This window comes from Phalacrocorax aristotelis, chromosome 19, assembly GCF_949628215.1.
Source record: "Phalacrocorax aristotelis chromosome 19, bGulAri2.1, whole genome shotgun sequence".
Lineage (NCBI taxonomy): Eukaryota > Metazoa > Chordata > Aves > Suliformes > Phalacrocoracidae > Phalacrocorax > Phalacrocorax aristotelis.
Window position 1 is genome coordinate 6,877,059 of NC_134294.1, and position 22,072 is coordinate 6,899,130.

Here is a 22,072-nt window from a genome sequence, read left to right on the forward strand (position 1 = left end):
AAAAATAGCCCCTCCTGAGGCGGCACAAAATTCCCCCCGCTATCTAATTCTGCAGAAGCCTCCCTCAAAGCATCTGGCGGATGAGTGCTAAGGCATGGTGCACGCTTCCCACTCCTTTGTCCCTACGGAGCTGCCATTACAGACACAGCTGCCAGCTGTAAGCTTTGCAGCCCCATGTCTTCTCTTCCACAGGTTCTGACCAGTGTCTTGCCTAGCCCTGACCTTGTTGTGTCAACTCCCTGATGCCACCATCACTTTCTCCCGACTTGAACCCTTTTTGTTCGGGGTTGTTGCTGGGTTTGGGTTTTGTTGTTGTTGTTGTTTTGATTTGTGGGTTGGATTTTTTTTTTTTTTGTTCAGTGTTGTTTTTGTGTGTGTGAAGACTGGATCAGAGGCAAGAGAACAACAAACAAGTCAACACTAGTACATCTCAGACAATTAAACAAGGAGAAAACACCCCCACAACCAGACAAAAGCAAAACGAACGCATGCACGGGAGAAGACAGTGCAACGGCAGACTTTACAGACAACTGAGCTGTGAGCAGCGGTAGCCACCTCACTTGGACAGAGACCACGAAGTCAGACAGTGTTGGTACGGCTCACACCTCGAGCAGACTCAGCTGAGGGGGTGGGATAGGGACGGGAGCGCTGATGTCAAGCAGAGAGAGAGCGGGTGCTGCCTGGGGCCACGCAGTGCTGGTACGGGGGTTCTGCAATACTCCAAACACAGCTGCCTCTTTTACCTCCTGCTTCTCATGGGGGGCTCCCCACAGAGGAGGCGTGGCAGGCATTTGCCTCTTGGGACCAACGATCCTCTGACCATCACCACGGATTAAATGGCACGTGGGAGCTGGGCTGCTCCTGCGCAGGGACGCCTCACCGCTGCAGCCTTACTTGGTGTGTAAGGTTATCCAGTCCCAGCAACCAGCACATTCTGGTCTCTGTTACGAGGGTCAAAGCTAGAGTAGCTTCCTAGACTTGGAGGAAAAGGGTCCCTCACACGAGGAATCCGACCTTGTGTCGCTGTTAAGCTGGCTGTTTGGAATCACACCTGCACAGAAGAGGCACCAGACCTCCTGGGTCAGGAATAGGACCTGGCCTTACTGCATGGGAAGGGCCTTTGCCCCTTATTTATTAAAGATGAGAAGCAAAGGCCTAGTCCCAGGACTAATCCCATTAGTTTAGTGTGTGCTGGGACAAACCTTGCTCTATGAGGATATTTCTGGTTTCCTTGGATTTAAGACCAGTGAATTACTCCCAGTAAATTTAATTGCACTGAGAGTATTTTTTTGTTTTATTTTTTGACTAACTGTAAACAAGACATAGGCCCACAAGGTAATAGCTGCAGCCAGCAGATTTAAAAATCAATCTGTTAAACAATGGGAATATGTACCATGTAGGACTTTTTTTATTCCTCTCTTCCAGAGCCTCATATTCTTCTGAAATTCTGGTGTGGATCAGGGTGAGCCATCAGTTCACTCTTTTAAGTTTCATATTTAATGATATTTTAACTAAGGTCAGTTGCTAGAGCAGGGCAGAACCAGACTTTCAATTCGGTCTGAGTTTAGGTCACTGCTTTAAGTCTCTCTTGTGAGAGGCTCCAACTGGAAAGATTATTTAAAGTGGTTCCCACCCCCACCCCCCCCGTAACTAGTTCCAGAGACTCAGTATTTGAGTATTTGTCCTTATCATGATGGAATTTTCTCCCCTGCAAAATGTTGTCCCTCCTGAAGACATGTCCATGCCATGTACCTGTTTATAATACAGTCCCTATCCTTGGCTGTCAGTTAGGCGCGTGCCAGCACACAGGGGCAAACAGGACAGCTGCTTGGCCAGCGCTCACCTGGCACTGTATGAGTAACACTCCACTGACATGAGCATCTTACGACACTTGAGGATGAGCCCATATGGTCAAATGCACAAAGCTCATACAGTGAGGGAGGTTCCAAAGCCGCGTGTCTTGGAAAGAAGTTGCTTAAGGAAAACTCATTCTTTAGATACTAACAGGTGCCTGCAGACATTACAACCATAGGAAGGCCTAAGTGACAGACAGTCAAGCAGACAGACATAAGTACAGACCAGGCAATTATTTAGGCCCAGACAGAAACTGGGGCTCCAAGACAAGAGGCACTAGGGAATAGCGAAGGTGGGAAGGGCAGAGAAACAGGTATGGCTGGCTCTTGGCCAGCTTTGGGGCTTGTAAATAACTCAACTGATCCTGGGCATAGAAAACAATGACCAAAAAAACCCCAAGATACAACAGGTAAAGCAAAGAGGGGAAAAGCAGGGAGTCATGGTGTTCTTTTCCCTTCGCAGACATTGCAACCAAACAATAGGAGGCCATTGACAGAGTCAAGGGATCCAGAGAAGAAAACAGAGGTTTCTGATAATATTCGTCATCTTTTTGGTCTGGATGCTTTCCCCATTTAAGCACAAGGCCACTCAATAACAAATGATGAACGAAGGAGAAATGATTAGGATTCAGGGCTACCACCTTAAATTCTTAGGGCTAGCAACTCCTTCCTTTATTCCTCTCAATAAAAATCTCTCTCTTCCCACTGCAGCCAGCAGGGCTATTGCCGACTGCTGCCCAGCACGCGCAAAAGCAATGCAGTCTGGGCACGTTTGCTTCTCTGCGCCAGCAGAACATGGCTGCTACAGGAATCGGCTACCACTGCGCTGTCCAGGTGCACGTGGGCTTTATCACCGCCTTCAGGCAACGCGCACTGGAAGTGAAGGAGGTCTCTGGATAGGGTTTGTTTCAGACACTTGGTAGCTTCCTTGAAACCCACACCCAAGCTGTGACCAGGGGAAGCGAAGGCAAAAACCACATTAGAGCATCCTTGTACTTTGATTGAATCCATTATCGGGACGTTTGACTCTGTAGATGAGTTTGGCTTCAGGCCCACATCTCTCTGTGTTCCTCAAGCCAAGCCCAGCCTGCTGCTGGTGGGCGATTTCGGCTCAGAGCAGTAGCACAAGAAGATAGGTGGCTATTCATGCGCAGGAAGGGTGAGACTGTTAGCAGGACCCTCTCACGGCATTGTCAGTGTTTCCAGGGTGGTATTAACCAGGGCCTCAGGTTCACCCTCCAAGAGGGGAGAGCAGCTCCTTTCCTCCCAGGCAAGGGGTGGGTGGTGTTTATGCAGCAGAGGGGTATGATCAGGGTACAAGTCAGCTCTAACACCTTTCAACTCAATACACTTTTCCCTGCATATCAGGAGCAACTCCTCTCTAGCATTAGTGAAGAATAACAGCACTGACATCAGCAAGGTACCACCATTATAAAAGTGGTGTAAACCAGGCAGCACCAGCCCTGTTAAATGGACTGATACCTTATAGCACTGTTCCCCTGGCACTAAGATTTCTTGGATTGCTTAAGGCAGGTTTCAGTGTATAGCGATGCAAACAACAAATCAGTTCTATATTCCCAGGACTTCCTTATCCCACAGCAACTCCCCAAAACATGAACCAAAGCAAAAGGGACATTGTGCCTTCACGACCAGCTGGCAGCATTCCCCATCCAAACCTGTGACCAGCCAAGCCATTCTAGCAACAGAAGGAACAGAGCAGAGCAAAACCAAGCCAAAGGACCAAAGAAACAGGGGGTTTGAGGTCTTGGATGAGAACCTGCATTGTCTTCATGTCGTCCCACCTCCACACCCTTGGCCAACATTCCCCGTAGGGTAGCTGGATGTGCAGGACAGCCGTGAAAGCCAGGAAAAGGGGGTTGAAAGTATAATGCAAATCTCTTTTCTCTTTTTTTTTTTTTGTTTGTTTTTGTCTGCTTTTTACATATATACACAAGTCTGACAATAAAATGTGGAACACAGTGCAATGTCTTGGCTGCGTAGCATCCAGGACTGGCTTAGTTGTGCATTGTGGTGTGCCACAGGGACACACAGGATGGGTAAGTAAAATTGTGTCCTCGGCTGCCTTCCATAGAGGAGCAAACTAGTAGCTGTTCCCCTGGAAGAAGAGCAAAGTCCTTTTTAAAACCTCACTGCAGTCTCTGGAGGGGAAGGCATTCCTCAGAGGTGCCGCGGGCTAGGGTGCCCGTTATGGTACAGCTTCTGTTTGATGTGCACCATGTTCCCAGTCGCCTCCTCGTACTGCCTGTGGTGACGTTTTCTGAACTCCTTTAAGTTACAAAATTTTGGAATCCAAGACCAGGAATTGTCTGGAAGGCAGAAAGGAGAAGGAAGATGAGGTATTAGAGGGATGGTGAGACCCATGTTCTGCCTTGCCTAGCCCTGCTCCCAGCCTGCCCCTCAGGGATCAGGCACTAGTTATAGCCTTGGCAAGGCCACCCCTGCGGCGTCCCTTCAGCCCACGCTTGCCCCCCAGCCAGCCTTCATGCCTTGGCTGAAGCCACAGCGCTGCCCGCTCCTCTCCCAGACTGGCAACAGCCTGTGCCTGAATGCGATGAGCGGATCCCCAGCCCCGGACACGACCCTGAGCAGGCAGCACACACCGGCTGCGCCTGCTGCAGGAACGGCTCCTTGCAAGGGCGGCGTAGGCAGGCTGCGCTGGCCCGTCATGACAGTGAGGGTGCGAGCTAGAAGAGGCAAACCCCAGCTTTCGACTCTTGGTAGGACCCAGCTCCTTGTGATGAGCCCTATCCTTCAGCCCTCCTTGTGCCTTAGTCACACTCCGAACGTCGGGCTGACAGTATGGGCAAGATTTGGCAAAGGCAGTAACCTCATATTGATCTTTGCTTATCTCTGTAGCTGGCAGGGAGCTGCTCTGCTGCTGCATATGTATCACCCCTGTTCTGTCCTGGCTCTTCTGTCTCCTAAAACATTGGCCCATTTCACGCCAGACCAGCACAAGCCCCTTTCTGCCCCACAGCAGGCTGGACAGCATCGCTTGTCATCCAGTGTTTCAGCCCCCACTCCATGAACCCAGCAATGTTTCAGCTGCCGTTCAGTTTCAGGAGAGCTTTGGGTCATCCCACCCAGAAATACACTTAGCCCAACCCCACAGAGGAGAATTTGAAAGACTCAGCGAACAATAGATTGTATAAAGCTGAACCACTGCAACTGTCCTAAGGTGGTGGGTGGCTGCTCTGACCAGCACTGCAGCGACCGCGAAGCGCGATCTGATGTCTGAGTTTCTATAGAATATTTTCTATTTTAAGAAATCTCTTCCATCAGGAAGGAGCTATAGGTTATTCTAACAGACCAAAATTTAAGCTGATCAGGCCGCAGTGTGACGTTGAGTCATTGCTAAGTGGTACTCATGTATTTCAGGGAGGGCTCTACATTCTGCACCAGTACAGCATTTTGTGTTACCCCTACCCCTATCTCCCATCGTCACAGGCACCGTTTCTTTCTTTAGAAGGGAATTTTAGCTTAGGTACTTGTTCAACAAAGAAATAACTATCCCTTTTGCTTACTGCCTTTGAAATTACTAGGTTTGCGTAGTTGATTTGAATGACTAGGAAATACCTAAAAGCTCAATGTTCGTTATTTTGCTCCAAATTTCCCCAGTGATTTTTTTTTTAGCCTGTCTTTAGTGAAACATACTCAGCGTAGCACACAAGCGCACTCTGTTCTCTTTGGACAGAACAGTTCAAGTCATGTAAAAACCCTTAGTGGAAAGAGACATCACGTCCCAGCGCATGGGAGACACGGGAAGCCTCACCTACAGATTGGATGAGGAGGGGTTCCCGGGCCTCTTCGACCCCACGTTTGATTGTGAGGACACAGGGTTGTTCACAGAGGTGGGAGCAGTGCAAGCACACCACCGTGGAACAACCAACCTGGTCTCGGAGCAGCGCGGTCTCCTGAGGCCGGTGCAGCACTAAGGCGGCACTAAGAGACGACGCCTCAGGCCGGGGTGGGGGGTCAGCCTCCCGCGCCATGGAAGGGGCACTGCCAATGGGGTTGTTGAGGGAAGAAAAAGCTGGGTGCAAAATAATACTCTGTTTTCTGAAAAGATGTATCTGCACAGTATATTGCACCATCGGCCAACCCCCTTCTTAAAGCTTTAGAATACGCATATACAGGGGAAAAAAAACAAAAGAAAAAAATCGCTCAGCTTAAATACTAAATGAATTACTAGCATTACCCTTATTTACTAAAAATAAAAATCTGTGCAGCGTCCATTCACAGGAAGGCAGGTTAGAGGGCGATACCACGTCTGTAGCTCACCGCTCCACAATGAAAAGCAACAGCTCTGAGGAACAATATTGCTGCACTCACTACGGCACCTCACCCAAGGACAGCCCTTGCCAGCCCTGCTGACTTCATGGGCACTGACGAGACCACAGCTACAGGTGGCCTGATCAGGACCAGGTGTCACGGCCTCGAGATCGGCTCGGTACCTCAGCTCTCGCTGGAAACGCTGACAATGTGCCTTCTGCTTGGGAAATGACAGCAACACGCCCTCAAGAGAGTCCTGACTCAGAAAGTGCTCAAGCAAGCTGCTGGGGATTTGGGAAGACTAATGAGAAATTAATATCATTTTGATCTGAGTTTTTAGAAAGAGATAGTCCACTTCCCTAATTAGAATTTCTTACAGGTTTACAGATAAATCTTTCTCTTGCTCACTTTCTTTTTCCTCTGAGTTGTAATTTAGCAGCCACCATCAGTCAGAGTGAGAGAGACTGAGACTTGTAGGTACACTGTTATGGAATTTCAAGTCTTTCACTATTTTAATAGGTTTTTTTCTTTTTTCCCCTCCAAGACTTGAAGTCGATGGGACGTCCGTGCTGAGAGAGCAAAGAAGGGCAGAGAGGGCGTCTGGTGGTTGTTCTCAGGATGTTAGTTCAGGATGCTAAGCTAACTGGCCCAAAGACTAACTAGTAAGGCTAACGCTTTTCCCTGTGGGGCTGATGGCGCTACTGAAAAAATATTGGCACACCTGGAACAGCAGCGAGGATGGGGAAACCTCAGCTGATGCGTCCCTGACACAACACAGGAATGTCTGTCACTGTCATCACATTGTCACAAGTTTCTGCAAACAACAAGAGGCTGCGCTCCATAACCATGTGCCTGGCTGCAAATTATATGCACAGAAAAATCCAGATTTCAGGGAAGTTTTGTCTGGCCTGAAAATATTCTGCCCACATGTGCAGACACTCAACCACCATCTGCCAGCCTGCCTATGGCTAATCATGTTGCTTTCCATCAAACACCCCTTTGCACCAACGTGTACTTGACACTTCCCAAAGCAGAGCCCTCAGGGCCAGGATCCTCGGCTGGCTATTCCCCACTCAACATCCCTGCTCGATAAAGGGGGCTGGGATATGGCTGGTCAGGCCTGTGCCAGACCTACATGGAACAACCGCTGCAAGACTGTTGACCTCCTCCCTCTCTGCCAGCCTCAGAGGACGGGGCAAGGGGTTGAGGAAAGCGAAGGGAGCCCACCAGGCTGCACTTACCATACCGTCGGCTGGTTCTCCAGGCTCGCACTGCATAATGGAGAACCCCATCCATCCACACCAGAAACCAGCTTATACAAAAGCCCAGCAAAAGTCCCAGCATCAGATCAATCTCTTGCTTGGTTACATTGTCAGTCACAAAGTAATTCTCTGAGGAGTCCACCACTGACTGATCCCCATCATACGGGATAACATAATGGACATGATGCCTGTTGCAGGGAACAGAAACAGGGAAAAGCATCAGTGGAGAAGAGCAGAGTACGTTTTTCCATCCAGCACCTGCTCTTGTGGCCAGGGGCTGGTTCAACACCATTCCTTCAAGTTTCAACCAAAAATCCCTGGGAGCAGAAGCGCTGTCTTGGCTTTTTGTGCTTATGTCAGCAGAGGAATTGGCAGAGAGCGAGGCAGAAAAGAATAGAAACCTGAACCCATGCCTGGAACTTGCGTCGCATTCCTGACACAGGCTCTCTGTGCCTGAGTTCATCATCTGTAAAGTGGGAGATAATATTAAGGACAGCATGAGGTTGGAGTGGTCACCCCCCAGAGACATAAAGGGCACTACTACGTTCGTGTTGGCATTCAGAGGTCGGCAGCACTTTGCTCCTGTGAGTACGCACAGTCCGAGAGTGTAGCCCTGCAAGTGCGATCATAACATACTGCCTCACAGTACTTAGAAAAGTCCTCTGCTATGCAGCAGTGCCCGAGCTGGCAGCTTCACGGCACTTCTCCAGGGGTGTGCCGTTCTGCTTAGTGTCCCATTCTCAGAGTATAATGAGAATTGTACCTTTCACATATTAGAGCAGAGCATGTTTGCAGCCATGGAGGAAGTACTTGAAAGCATGCCTTGAATTCATCCTCAGACAGCAGATGGCAGAGACCCTGCAGCGTATCACTCCCGGAAAAGTCATGCAAGCTCTGAGACCGTCTCAGGTTCTCTTACTGCATGACTGGGGTGGTTTGGGACGCGGGTCTCCCTCACCCTCCTCAAGGAACAGGCAGCAATTACTGCCTGTAGCAGATAGCAAGAAACCTCTCTCAGCGCAGGAGCAGCCAGCAAGCCCCCCCTTAGTGCCCTGAATGCTGCCTGGGATAAACGGCGGCTGCAGCTGAATCTCAGCTCCCTCCTGCAGCCCTCTGGCTCAGGAAGGTCTCCCAGCCTGACCCAGCTGGGTGCAGGATCTGCCAGCACCCTGCAGCCTGCCTTCGATCGCAGCCCACCATTCCCCACCCGCCGGGGACGTGGCCAGAGGCCTGGCCTGACCTTGCACTGTAACCAGCCTCCAAAAAAATAGCCATCAGCTTAGTGCCGTCCCCAGCCAGCACAGAAGTGCAGCAGCTGCCCCGCCTGCCATCGTGCACAGCAGCAGGCGGCAGGGAGGGAGGGCTGCTGTGCCACAGGCTGCCAGCCTCCTTAGAGGGAAAGCATGGACTCCGGAGCTTTCGGAGACTTACATCTCTCTCACAGGTTCTGAAGAGGCTGGCCCCATGCCTTATGCCAGAAGGGTGAGCTGGTTCATTTGTGCAATGAAATGATGGAGACCAGGCTTGGGATGATGCTGAACTGCTTGAAAAACCCTGGTTAACTTGGAAAGAAGCAGGAAAATGGCAAAGATGGAGTGAGGGAGTTGTAGAGTAGAAAAAATAAGGCAGGTCTGTGGGGGCTGAATGGGAGGAGACCAGCTGTGACAGGTGAGCTGAGGATGTGGGATTGCAGGATCCCAGATGACAGAGGATGCAGGATGCAAAGCAAAACTGGAAGCGAGCTGCTCTGGAGCCTCTGCATCTGCTTTAAATAGCTCTTAACCTTCCCTGAGAGCAGCCAGGAGCCATGAGGCTGCCCAGGCTCTGTGCTTAGCCATCCTGCCTCCTCCCACTGCCTGATTTAGAGGCAGGCGCTGCTTGGGCAGGTGCTGCCAGGGAGCCCAGGAATGGCCAGGCAGCCCCAGCAAGGTGCGCTCAGCAGCTCCACGTGCCTGCCAGCACTGCTAAGGTTGAACGCATCAGACCACCACAACACTCCTGGCACTGGAGCGCAGATGCATCGCCAGTGCTCCCAGCTCAAGGCCTGGGCACGGTTGCATGGGGCTCTCCCCAGCACTGCCCACCGCCACCCCCACCAGCATCACCTACACTCATGTCTCTCCCACATCCACGGACCCAGCCCTGTGCCCACATGCAGGAGAGGAGGCGATCGCTGGCGGCCGCTGAATATGCATGAGGTGCAGGTTGCTCAATAATCATGCCTGAGAAACGTCCAAATATTTACACAAACAAACCTCCACTCAAAGGAACCTACTGAAAACAGCCCTAATCTCAGCAATGACTTAATGGAGGCCACCTGCACCAGAGGCACCAGCTCCCGGCAGATCAAGGCATGTAGGGCTGGTGTACAACCTGGCACCATGGTCTTGGGGGTGGAAAGGGCTGTGTGGATGGGAAGCCCATCTAGCTATGCTCCTGCTGCTCGTACTGCTCCCCATTTGCATTCAGCAAAGGCCCCGGTACTAGGGCCAGACTGGGGCAGTAGCAGAAAGGAAAGGCATCCAGGCCAGCTCTGGTGGCAGCTCAAAGTGACCTCAGAGGCTAAGGGCAGTCCCTGCTCATGCCTCCTCTTGATGGTTGGTTTGTAACCAGGGAATTTTTTCCCCCTCATTTGGTTAGGGAAAAATCTAGGGGGCAGAGGGTGTATGAGGGAGGGCTCCAAAAATGGAGCTTTTATTCAGGAAAGGGAGGGCTCCCATTAATTTCATGAACACAGCCAAGCAGCTTTGCAGAGGTGGAAAAGGCAAGCCTCACACATCCCTCCCATGTGCCACGCTTCCCCCAGCACTGCCAAGGATACCTGCCAGGTCCTTAACTTACTCCCTTTTCCTTCTTGCAGTACAGAAGCAGCCTAAGGGCTGAGTCCACAAACGCCTCCAGAAACCTAGACTCCTTGACAGGCTCAAGAAGTTGAGTGCCTCAGCAGGAGCTGGCATGTATTCCCCCTGCATCTTTGTGCCATGACCCACAGAGCTATCCAAAGCCTCCCCATGCAGAGCATCCCTAACACACAGCCATCTTTGGGGTTGAGAGAAACGAAACTTCCCAGACACATCGAGGACAGCCCCATTCCTAGGAAGCGAGTGCAGACCTCTCTGCACATACGAGGTGGTTTTCACAGAGGGTCTCAGCCCTGTACCAGAAGAGGGTCCCGGAGCACACCACTCCCACGGCCAAACTTCCCCCAGTACACAGGAGCGGGGATGTGCCTGTAGCACTTGCATGTGTGCACACACGCAGACACACGTGTGGCACGGCTAGCACTGCAGTAACGTGGGACACGGCACTGTCCTCACGTGCGTCACAAGAGGTTTTTCCCTACCGCACAGCCTGCTTTCTTCACAGCTCTTGTTCTCTGCTTGCAGGGCATTGAGGGAAGGGACACAGTCACCTCTTCCCTGCCTTGTCCCTTTCCTCAGCGCAGGCTGACACTGCACACTGCAGTGGGATCTCCTCCAGCTCTCCCAGCTTCCTTTGGTCATCACTGGGCTGAACGGCACCTTCGGGGCAGCAGCAAGGGCCTGACACTCCTTTTGTGTTTGCAGCTGCCTTTCCATGGGAAGGGGACTGTCCCCAAAGCCCAGTGATTTGGAGAGTCCAGACTCAGAGGTGTAGTCCCTATTTCTGCCCTGTAGCTTCCATAAAATCATAGAATCTCAGAATGGTTGAGGTTGGAAGGGACCTCTGGAGGTCACCTGGTCCAACCCCCTGCACAAGCAGGGCCACCCAGAGCCACTTGCCCAGGACCATGTTCAGACGGCATTTAAATATCACGAAGAAGGGAGACCCCAACGTCCCTGGGCAAGCTGTCCCAGTGCTCAGTCACCCTCGCTGTGAAGAAGCGTTTCCCGACGTTCACATGGACCCTCCTGTGTTTCGGTTTGTGCCCGTTGCCTCTGGTCCTGCCACTGGGCACCAGTGCAAAGAGCCTGGCTCTGCCTTCTTCACAGTCTCCCTTCATGTATTCATATACATTGATAATATCCCCCCCCGAGCCATCTCTTCTCCGGGCTCCACAGCACCGACTCTAGGTCTGTAGGTCATTTAGATCTGGGTCTAAATGATCCTGATGGAATGGGGCAGACAGAAAGACAACATAGCCGGCTCTGGGGTGCAGCTGAAGTTGGCAAGAACAGTTTTCAACACAACCTCTCTACTGCACCGACATCCCTGCACACCCATGAGCCATAAGGCGCATCTCAGACCGACAACAGAGGGAGGAAGCTCCAGGAAAGGATGGCTGGTTGACCCTTTCTCATTGTTCATGCAGGGGCTTGGGCTGGGCACACAAAGTGGCCATTGGCTTCCAGGTTTCCATAAGAAGGGATTCAGCCCTCACAGCATCCCTGTGCCAGCCCTTTGCCTGTACAGCCTGAAGTGCTGCGGCACAGTCGTGCCCAGGGGAGAAAGGAGTCAGTCCTGTTGTATGGTGAGCCACCAAGCAGTCCAAAGGTGATTCATGGGACGCAAAATTCAACAGACAGCAAAAACTTTGACCTATCTGGATTTGGCAACTTGATTTTCCAAGTATCAGAAATCAGAGTTGGATCCTAGGTGCAAATTTCCTTATAAGAAAAGCCTCCTGTCACTAAAGCACCCAGGAAAGCACCTGAGGCCCTGCACTGCTACCTTCCAGGCAGCTTTTGGGAGCCCTGGGTTACCAGAGCAGTTCCATGCAGTGGAGATGCCAGTGCTAGGTTTCCCCTCTGCAGAGTTTTCTGGAAAGTGTTTAGCAAGGTTCAGGGAAGCTGAATTTTTCCTGCTAGTGCAACAGTTAGGGGTTCTGGGCTGCAGGGATATTTATGCTTTGTTTTGGCTTAACAGGATTGAGCGGCGCCACTGAGATGGGGAGGAGAACAGGGACAGACCCCCAGAAGTTTTCTGTTGCAGCTCAAGTCCTTGGGGGTGTTACAGGATTGATTCAGAGACACTGGCACATCAGCACAGCACGTTATTAATAGTGCACAAAGGTCCAGGGTCCCCACCTGGAATCAAGGGAATTGGAAACTGGAACGTGGCCTGGATGGTTCTGATGGTTCTGGGGGCTGGATCCAGGTAAGGAACATATCACCTCCACGCTGAGCAGAATGTAGGTGCCACAAGCCACCACCAGCTCCATGCCAGCGTACTTCCAGGGAGGGCTAGAGACCGGGTTCTGGCAGGGCAGCTCCTCAGAGCTTTTTCTGTTTTCAGAAACGTGGCCATCCAGGGGCTGACATAACCCTCCAGCCAGTGCCTGTTTCACCAACCAAAGACATTTGAGAAGAGACAAAAATCTCCTTCAGCCTTGCATCACCTTAGGCAGCAGTCAGACGGCTGGTGTGGGTGTGAGGACGCTGGGGTTCACAGCGCTCTCAGCTGCGAGAGAGCTGTCACAAAGCACACACGGTCCTCAAAAGGTAAACCCATGACCTGACCATGTTTCTTTACAATAAAAAGATATATCAAATAACCTGAGGGCCAATTCCTGCGCAGTTCACGCTGGTATCAATTGACACAACAAATCCAGGCCAATTCCTACTAGATTAATCAGGCGCTGCCTCCCTTCATGTGCCACGCACTTTCAGCCACCCCTAACAGCCATGCCCACCCTTGATGTGGTGGAGCCTCCGTGGGAAGCTGATGTAATTGTAGGAAAAGAAACGTAACCACCCTTCAGGCCAGAAACCCCCTCAAAAGCGGGAGGGTCTGGTGATTGCCAGCAGCTGCTCTCTCCAAGCGAGAGACTGGATTTGCAGATCCATCCCCAGCTAGACAGCACCTGGCCGAGGTGAGAAACTGGAGCTGCTGGACAAAGGCAGCACAGTGCTTGTGTCTGCGCACGTGTGCTAGAGCTGGAGCATCCTTGCCCCCTTCCCCAGCCTTTGTGACAAAGGGGGAAGACCCTCTCTCCTCCCTCCCAGGGCAAGCTGTGCAGCGGGCTGGAGCGGAGCCTTGGCCAGCACGGCTGGGAAGTTTCACTACCGAGCTGCCCAGAGCGCTATTGTCCCTTCCAGTGACCTTGCGTGTGTGCTGGCTGCTGCAGCCAAAGCACAGCACGGGAGCCTTTAAAAAAGCGCCACTGATCCGTCGTTTTAAATGCAAAGAGCCCGTCGCTGCCTCTACATTTTTCCACTTCCCCCTACACTTTCCACTTCCCCCCCTTCCGCCGGGGATGTCGGCACGCTGATGCTCTGGCTCAGCTTGGCTCCCTCCCGGGCAGGTGTCGGTCTCAGTCGGTAGCAGACATGTCACATCTCCCCGGCTCACGTTGCAGCTCTCACAGCCTGGCTGGACCTACCCATTCCCCACCAGCTGCAGCAGGATTTGGGGGAACGTGGCTTACGCTGCCTTGCGCAGCCCCCACGGCATGCCCTACACAGGGGCTGCAAGCAGTGCTAGAGGGAGGCACAGAGCCTCCCTGTCCTGCATCCCTGTCTGACCTTGCAGCCTCTCCCCAAACATGCCAAACAGCCCAGCGCCTCTCAGAGCCATTGCCAGCAAAGCCAATCTGCGGACCGGCATGGATGGCACCGTTGCACAGGTGAAACCCGCTCCCTGGGACTCTTCATGCTGTAGCAGCTACCAGAAGCCTAGAGAAAGGTCTGGTGGTCTCCAGCACTAGGCAACGAGCGCTCCCAGCACATCCACAGAGGATCTGGGGACAGAGAGGTTTAATGGCTTTTCCAGAGTGGCTGGGAGCGGAGGAAACAGAGCAAAAATGTACTGTGAGTGTGGAGGGCAGCATCTGGCCCCTCACATCCAGAGCCCAACGAGCAGCATTATTCAAACCCATGCTCCCACAAGTCAACACCGCTGCAGCACCACCAGCCATCCTCCCCGGTCACTGGTGCTGCCAGTGACCCCAGCACCAGGGCAGAGCCCCAGCCAGCAGCCACCTCGCACATTTCCACCCTGAGCCCAACAACCCTCCTGGGAAGCAGCCCGTTGCACCGCAGGGGCTGCATGCACACCAGTCGCTCAGGACAGGTCCAGCGTAGCCTTGCCCTGAGACTTTCCCTCCTGGATCAGAGCCTAGCGGGAGCAGGGCTGAAGTGTCCCTCAGAGAGGAAGAGCTGACCTGAGGGCTGGCCAGGCCCCCAGCTCTGCTGCAGGGAGTTGGCATTCAGGTAAGCCTAACATTCCTCTCAGTCCTTTCTAGCCCCGCTCATGGGGAGAGACCTTGCCTGGGAGGGAAAGACTCACCCAAGGTCACTCAAAAGGTCAGTGGCAAGAGAACACAGGCCAGAGCTCCTGAGGCCCCTGTCCTTTCCCAGACAGGGAACTCCCAAGCCCCGCTGGCTGTTTTGACAGGTCCTTGCTCTGTGCAGGTGTCATCTCTTCTCTCCAACTCACCCTGCCTCCACGGACGCCCTTTGGTGTTTTTCCTTTGCATGACATCACCCAGCTCCTGATCTGCAGCCAGCTCTCTGCCTCCAGAGAGGACCCTTTACTGGCTGGGACAGAGACATTCGGACTGGGGCAGTGCTACACTTCTGCAGTCCTCCACAGCTCTGCTCTCTCCTGGGAACAGGTCCATCCCAAGGAGGTAGGACCAGAGGGGCTGGGATGCCTGCATGCAAGCAGACCCCAACACAGCGATTTGTACAGCCTGAATATCTCCACTTGCTGAGGGCAGAGAGTGCCGAGCTCCCCCAGAGATCTGCTCCAGCAGGCACATCCCTGCCTGTTGATGCGTGGCATCAACAGGAGCCAGCAGGAGTGTAAAGGTGGCTGTCACCCCTTCTTCCTCCCGCAAGAAGGCAGATGTTAAGAGAGGAAGAGTCCCTGTCTCACCGGGCATGTCTGCATAGGCTCAGTATCAGCACCAGGTGCCAGGGCCAGTCCTGTCTCTCTGCTGATGGTCACACTCCACGCACCATCACTACACCAGCTTCCCTTCCCAAGCGACTGGCACGACTGTTTTCTCACTGAACAACTGTAGATGGGCTTTGACTGGCCTCAGGGGTTCTGGCAGCTTTGCCTTCCCAGTGCAGGATCGCTCCTATGGCAAAGGCAGTGCCAAGCCCAGGCTCACTCAAACCGAAGAGTGGCTCGGTGGATGTTGCCACTTAACAGACCATAAATGCATCAGCGTTTACCACCTGTTTCTTTGCACTGGGAGGGAGAGAAGAGCAGTTTGCATGTGCAGCTCCAGCCAGCATTACCTCCCAGCACCACCCAGCCAGACAGCCATGGGGTCCTGTCCCTGCAACCACTGAAAACTTCGCACAGCACCGCCTTCACAAGTTCTCCTGTGTCCAGCAAGAGGCCACAACTCCCTTCTGACATTGCAGACCTGAAAAACACCTGCCAGGGCCCAGAATAGCAAGGTCACTCTTGCTTCAACAAATTGCTACTTTGCTTCTGGCATAAAGTGACAAGCAACAGCTTCAGCCTCAAGTAGCCCCAGTGACCCTCACCCCACAGGGGTGTGCGTAGCGAGGGTGGAGATCAGCCCTAGCAGTGCCAAGTGTCCAGTGGTCAGCAGCGCCTGAAGATGGGGCTGGTTTTCTTCCCCAAATGTCTTTACCCCAGCGACTCTCCCCAGTCGCTGCTAATACACCGAGTGCTTAGGAACATGGGAAAACACCGAAGTATCGTCCCCAGCTGCAGGAAATGAGGCAAGGGTTGGCAGAGGGCATTTTGGGAAGAAGTGGGCAAGGTGCCATCAGCTAGCACTCCCTTTCACTTGTCCTGGGACCTCCTTGCTAGGCCCAGTCCCCCATGGAGAGGAGAATTGGCAGAGTCCAGGGAAAGACACATCGCTGCCCGTGAGACCCCAGCCACAGCCTCCATGCAACCCGAAGAGCTCTTTGAGGAGACAGCCAGAACAGCCTGCCCTGCTGGCCGTGCAGCCAGGTGATCTAACAAGCCTAGAGCCACCAAAATGTGGGCAGAGCCTGGGGCACCCCGGGAATGGCTCATGCTGCTGCCCGCCAGCCTCCCACCAGAGACCAACACTGGAGGGAGACTCGCCGTGTCCCGGCCGCCCCTCCCCGCGGAGCAGAAAGTGTGGGCAGAAACAAGTGAGAAGAGGGAGCTGGAAACACAGCCAGGCCCCCATCCCACTGCCACGGGAGTGGAGATCCGGGCTGCAGATGCACTAATGACACACATCTGCCTTTGGCCCCCCACCAGAAGCCAAAAGCCCAGAGCCGCCTGCAGCCTTCCCAGTCTTCTGGCCAGGAAGGGCACTCTAGCACCAAAGAGCAGCAGCGACAGCCAAGGGATGAAGTCTGGGCTTTTTCCCTGGAGCCTTGCAGGGATGAAGTTGGACATAGAGGCCTGAGAGGGGCAGAGCACGGAGCCCCAGATCCCCTGGCTTCAGCTGGCACCTGAGACACACACAGCCATCGCCGTCCATGGCCACCACCCACAAGGCACCAGTTCCCAGCCCCTCACACGGACATAAGCTCAGTGCAGATTCTGATTCCTTCTGGAGGGCACGTCCTGGCTGTGCACGGGATGCCCAAGGCCAGGTAGACACAGTCCAGCCTGCGGTGCTCAGACATGGTAGACCACTCCTGGGGAAAGGGTCCACTCTGATACCCTGAGGAAGGATACAACCAGGATAAGAGAGTGGAAGGAAAACACTTCTGAATGAAATAGTTGGTGTGACTGACACTACAACCTAGGCTAGGGCAGGAGGGAAGAACAGTAATCGCAGCAGCTCAGCCTAGTGCACATCAATCTTCATTTATTCCAGTTCCTCTTTTCCTTCCATTTCTGCAACATGTACACATTTTCCCCATTCCTCCCTGCAACTCAGTGAACTGCAGCCAGTTCCCTCCTCCAAGGTCTCCCTTTGGTCATGGGCAGATTAAGAGCCCTTTACCAGGCCCTGGTACCACTGCTCACACACGCTCCAGGACGCATCCTTTCCTAGTGCAAGGCAGAATTGCTCATGGCTCATACCACGTGCACTAAAGGCCTGCACTCGGAGCTCTTGGGCAGCTGCCTAAAGGACAAGGCATGTTCAGCATCACCTGCCTTTTAAATCAGAGAACTCGAAAGACCGGCATTCAGGCAGCAGGTAAGAGCTCACAGACTGCAGGTGAGGATCACAGACCAAGCCTTAGCATAAGGCCACACAAAGTCCCGTCGCATAGGGGTGCTCTGTGCAAGTGCCTCTTACCTCAAAGCGTGAACACGTTGAAACCAGTGCTGATGCACAACAGCCCATGCCCAGGAGCAGAGCCTGGTGTGTTATTTCTGTTGGCAAGAGCCATTCCTTCTACATACCTAAGGCAACTGGTGAACTTCCGCTTTTTGCCTCCTCTCAGGTCCATGATTGATAATTTGGAAGCCGTTTTGTGCACTTTCTAAGAAATGACCTAACTATGTCTGGGGAGAGTGCCATGGCTAATTTATCTGCCTCAACAGCATCTCTGGAGACACACAGTTAGAGGAGAGAGGAGTGCCCCTGCCACCTTCTCCGACTTGGGCAGAAGGGACAGTCTGCCAACACCACCAGTGAGACCTGACACTCCTCAGTCACTCCAGACAATGTTAAAGTCTATTACCAGCAGCCAATTTTCACCACCACTGAACACAGCTGTGACACGTAAAATGAAAAATTGGTGAAGAGGCAGAGGAGAATTCTTAAACCAGTTGAAAAACATCAAGAGGACTCCAAAAAATTACCTAAGAAAAAGCCAATATCTGCAAAAAAAAAAGTCAAAGATGATGTGGAGGTTTCTTGTCCACAGTCTTTCCCATTGACCTTAACACAGAGGTGCCTGCGGGCCTCTACCTATACCAAGGATCAGGTATTTAGGGTCTGATTACTAGATCACTCAGGGCCTGGCTGCGCTTGGCCCCAGAGGTGCTGCCTGTACCTTCTTCGCTGTTCTGCCACAGGAGTCTGAGGAGGAACCGTGCAGAGAAAGGTAATGATCACCTTCGATGAACGGAGCAGAGTGGAAGGGCAAAGCAGTTTCCCTTCTTTGAGCTCTGCACACCCCAGTTTCAGCTTAGCTTCCACACCAGGGACACCAGAGGGATGTGACACCTGGAAGACAGTGTGTAGCTGGTTCCGGAGGCAGCTGAAAGAGGAGCAAAGCTCAACCTAAACGTTGGATGTGGCAGGGGAGGGCTCCCCCAGCATGTCCTTTAGCTGGCGCAGCCTTATGCTGCTTTACTCCCCCACAGACGAGAAAGTCTCCAGCAGGCAGTGAGTAACCAGGCACAGGAGGGGAGCGAGGCCTCGGGGGGTGCCAAATAAGGATCACTGACAACAGTCCCACAGAGAAGAGAGAATTTCACCTCCCCAAAACTCAGTCCCCAGGCTCTAACGCAGAGAGCAGCCAAAGCCCAGCTACAGGCTGAGCACCTCAGTGATTACACACAGCACAAGAAGTGCTACGTTGTTTAGAAGAATTAAGGATTGCTGAAGAGCCGTGGACAGAGGTGGGATTTGTCCGGTCATAAACTTGTACACAGCAAAGGCATTACTCTTAGCACAGAATCCACCCTGATGCTCTCAGCTTACTAAATGCTCCACAAACACAGCCACTTCCGTGCGCTCTGTCCAGCATCATTACAACTCTCAGGAGAAAAGCCACAGAGAATTAAATGCTGATCAAAGATTACGAAGCCTCAAAGTGATGCTGTCCTAGAGAGCAACGCTCCTTCCTGGCCACAGATCCTCTGGGTTCTCCAAACCCCAATCCATTTAAGCCACACACCCACCAGCTGCAACACCCAGACCACGAACACACCAAGAAACAACACGGCCCAGTGACAATAAAGGCAAAATGACAAGCGTTTAAATGAAAGTTACTCACTTCCCCAGGGCTTGCGGATGCATACACACAATCGTGCACACAAAGAAAAAAAACCATAGAATTCCAGGCCCACAGAAAACTCTTATTCCAGAAAAAAAACAAGCAGAAAAAACCCCCCTGTGTTCATGCAGGAGTCGCTGAGGAAGGTGAGACACAGCCAGAATGCACAAATGGTAGCCCAGCCAGCAGCACCCTGCCGCTGGCCGCCACCGCGCTGTGCCTCGCCAGGGAGATGAGGTGGGAAGGGGCTGGGGGGACAGGTGAGAGAGAGCTTATGCAGGTAACTTACCTTCCACAGTTGCAGTGACAAACTCGGTCTTCCCCTCTCAGATGCGGTAAGATGTAATTGTGAAATCTGTCCAACAACGCATTCATGTCCATCAAGCAAGCTATTGCCTGTAAGAGCCCATAACCAAGGCATCTGGTCAACTCTGGATGATGGAATAAAACATTGACTCTAGTTTGATTGCCAAAGAGTGAAGCAGTCATAAAGAAAAATAATCTTTGGTGTTTAATGGGGCGCACACACGTACGCACGCACGCATACACACAGAGGTGCACAGCCTAAGGGACGGTGCGGGGGGGGGGGGGGGGAATAAAGGGGAGGGAAATAAGCAAAATCTCTTACCATAACGATAGAGGCGCCCAGGATCATGAAAATCATGGTGTTTGCATTCATGGACATCAATAGGGAATTGCCAGCGGTCGGGTCCGTCCGCCCCCAGCCCGCGGACAGCGAGCGGCGGCCGCGCTATTCCGCAGAGCTGAGCCCGGGGCGCATCGCGCTCGGCGCCCGCACGCTGCGGTGCGGGGCGGCGGGGGGCGGCGGGGACCCCCCGCGCACACACGCGCGCTCCCCCCGTGCCGGGGATGCCTCGGGCTCCCTCGCCCTGCCCGTTTTATTTTTTTATTTTTCTAGGACAGATGTGACAGGTAAAAAAAATTAAAAAATAAAAAAATAATTTAAAAAGAAAATTATAAAAAAATAATAATTAAAAACCGATCCCCTTCGCCCGGCCCCCCCCCCCGCGGCCTCAGCCGAGGGAGGTGCGCCACGTCTCCGGGAGCGGGCACACACCGCCACAAGCACAGCCCTTCATGCAGCAACTGGAAAGCGAACCAGCCAAAACCGGGGGGGGGTGGGGGGGGGGGGGAGGCTGGGGGAGGAGGAGGCAGGCTGCAAAAAAAATCACCCAGTCCGAGGGAGCCTCATTGCATCCTCTTCCCTGACCCTCCCCAAAATCACACACACCCCCCTCCCGATCGGTGCAAAAAAAAAAAAAAAAAAAAAAAAAAATTAAAAAATACCGCAAATGACAACCACCATCAAAAAAAAATAACCCCAGCCCTCCCGGCTCGGGGCTGCGTGTCCCCGCTGCCCGGCTCCGTGCTGGAAGCCCCCGGCCCAGCCCCTCCCGGGTGGCTCGGCTCGGGGGAGGGATGCGGGATGCAGCGGGGAGATGCGCCCAGGCAGAGCCGGCCGCCCCCTCCCCACCCCGGGCATTTACCTACGTGGGGAGGCGCTGCTCCGAGAGCGGCTCATTGCGAGCGACCGCGGCAGCGACAGCTCTGCGGACCTGCCCTTGCGGGGCTTCCCCCCGCCTCGCAGCCGCACGCTTTTCCCGAGCGAAGCCCCGGCAGCGGCGCCTGGCCGCGTTTTGAATCCCACACGCCATCCTCACCCCGCCCTTCCTCCCGCCCGGGGTCGGCCCCATCCTCCTCGCATCCCCGAGGGGCCGCGGGCTGGGGCGCAGCCGGGACCCCCCCCGACCCCCCCCTCCCCGGGCGGTGGGAGCCCCGAACTCCGCCGCGCCCCCGCGCTTCCCACGGCGCCTCCCTCCGCCCGCCGCTTCCCGCCCGGAGGAGAGCGACGGCCCCTCTGGGGATGGGGGGGCTCCCAGCCCTTTGCCCCAGGTCGGCCTGGGTCCCCCGGGGCCCGAGCACCTGCTCGCCCCCGTCTCGGGGAAGATGCCTGAAGGGGCACCCAAAGGGTACCCAGCCCTTCTCTGAGCATGCCGGCAACGGAGCCGGGAGCAACTCCCACCTCTGCCGCCCGTCTCCCCTGGACTTGGCCCCCTAAGAGAAGCTGGGGTGATGCCGACGCAGGAGACCCACTCACTTTTGTGACAGAAATAAAATTAACCCCGTACAACCTCGTCCCGTCTATCAAACCTGAGATCTAAGGTCCAAGCAAAAAGTCGTGCTTCAGGGCTCTCCCAGGGTTTCATCTCACCATGCTATTTGGTCAGTCCAACTCAGGCCACGCTTAGGAGCTTCTGCGAAAAAGAAGTGACCAGCCAATAACTTTTTGCTTGCTTCTTGTTCTTTTCAGTGTAAACCATGCAACCCGAGGGAACGGCAGAGATTGCAGCCACCACGTGGGAAATGCGTGGTAGCACGTAGCTTGGCGGTTGTTAACGTCGTGTTGTGCCGTTGCGCTTCTCCGAGTCCTCAGCCTTCCTCAAGGTTAGTTTCACCTTGCTGGAACCCAAGTATCATTCATTTTTCAGGCTTCTCGGGGCCATCAAGGTAGAGTTTGCTTGTTCTGGGTTTTGCATTCTGGCGTATTTGTTTTCCTTCTCTTCCTCAGGCCACAATCAGCCTCCTTATGTAATGACTTGTGTTATATAAACTCCATTCTTCAAGGAACAGTCATTAACCTACTACTGGGTATTGAAAATACCAAAATACTGTCACACAATTAAAATCACTAAATGGTGCCCTCAAATTAGAGCACAGATTGCATTGCAGATTTTTTTTTTTTTTTTTTTAAATTAAACCACACCCATGAATCATTTGCTAAGCCAGGCACTTCACGCAAAAGTGCAGCGAGGCTGGGAAGGCGCCTTTCGCCACGATCCTGCCCAGCCCGTGA

The 22,072-nt window shown here is 53.3% G+C and overlaps 1 protein-coding gene across 2 annotated transcripts; it reads right to left on the reverse strand.

The window, feature by feature from the left end:
• Positions 1-363: 363 nt before the first annotated feature.
• Positions 364-21,011, reverse strand: TMEM240 (transmembrane protein 240). Of its 2 annotated transcripts, XM_075113824.1 has the most exons (4): positions 19,826-21,011; positions 19,487-19,593; positions 7,388-7,596; positions 364-4,180 (listed from the first exon to the last, which is right to left on the reverse strand). In XM_075113824.1, exons 1-4 carry the CDS (start codon positions 19,880-19,882, stop codon positions 4,032-4,034), a joined length of 522 nt encoding a protein of 173 aa, XP_074969925.1. In that variant the 5' UTR covers positions 19,883-21,011; the 3' UTR covers positions 364-4,031. The 2 variants fall into 2 exon arrangements, with proteins under 2 accessions (XP_074969925.1, XP_074969924.1); XM_075113823.1 differs by lacking the exon at positions 19,826-21,011 and having other exon boundaries at positions 19,487-19,690.
• Positions 21,012-22,072: the final 1,061 nt, after the last annotated feature.

Excerpts from the sequence above, each read along its gene's own strand:
- TMEM240 (XM_075113823.1), bottom strand. The coding sequence starts at position 19,686 with ATGACTGCTTCACTCTTTGGCAATCAAACTAGAGTCAATGTTTTATTC. Across the intron at positions 7,597-19,486 it reads TGTCACTGCAACTGTGGAAG|GCATCATGTCCATTATGTTA; the intron begins GTAAGTTACCTG and ends TCCCTGCAACAG. Across the intron at positions 4,181-7,387 it reads GAGAACCAGCCGACGGTATG|ACAATTCCTGGTCTTGGATT; the intron begins GTAAGTGCAGCC and ends TCTGCCTTCCAG.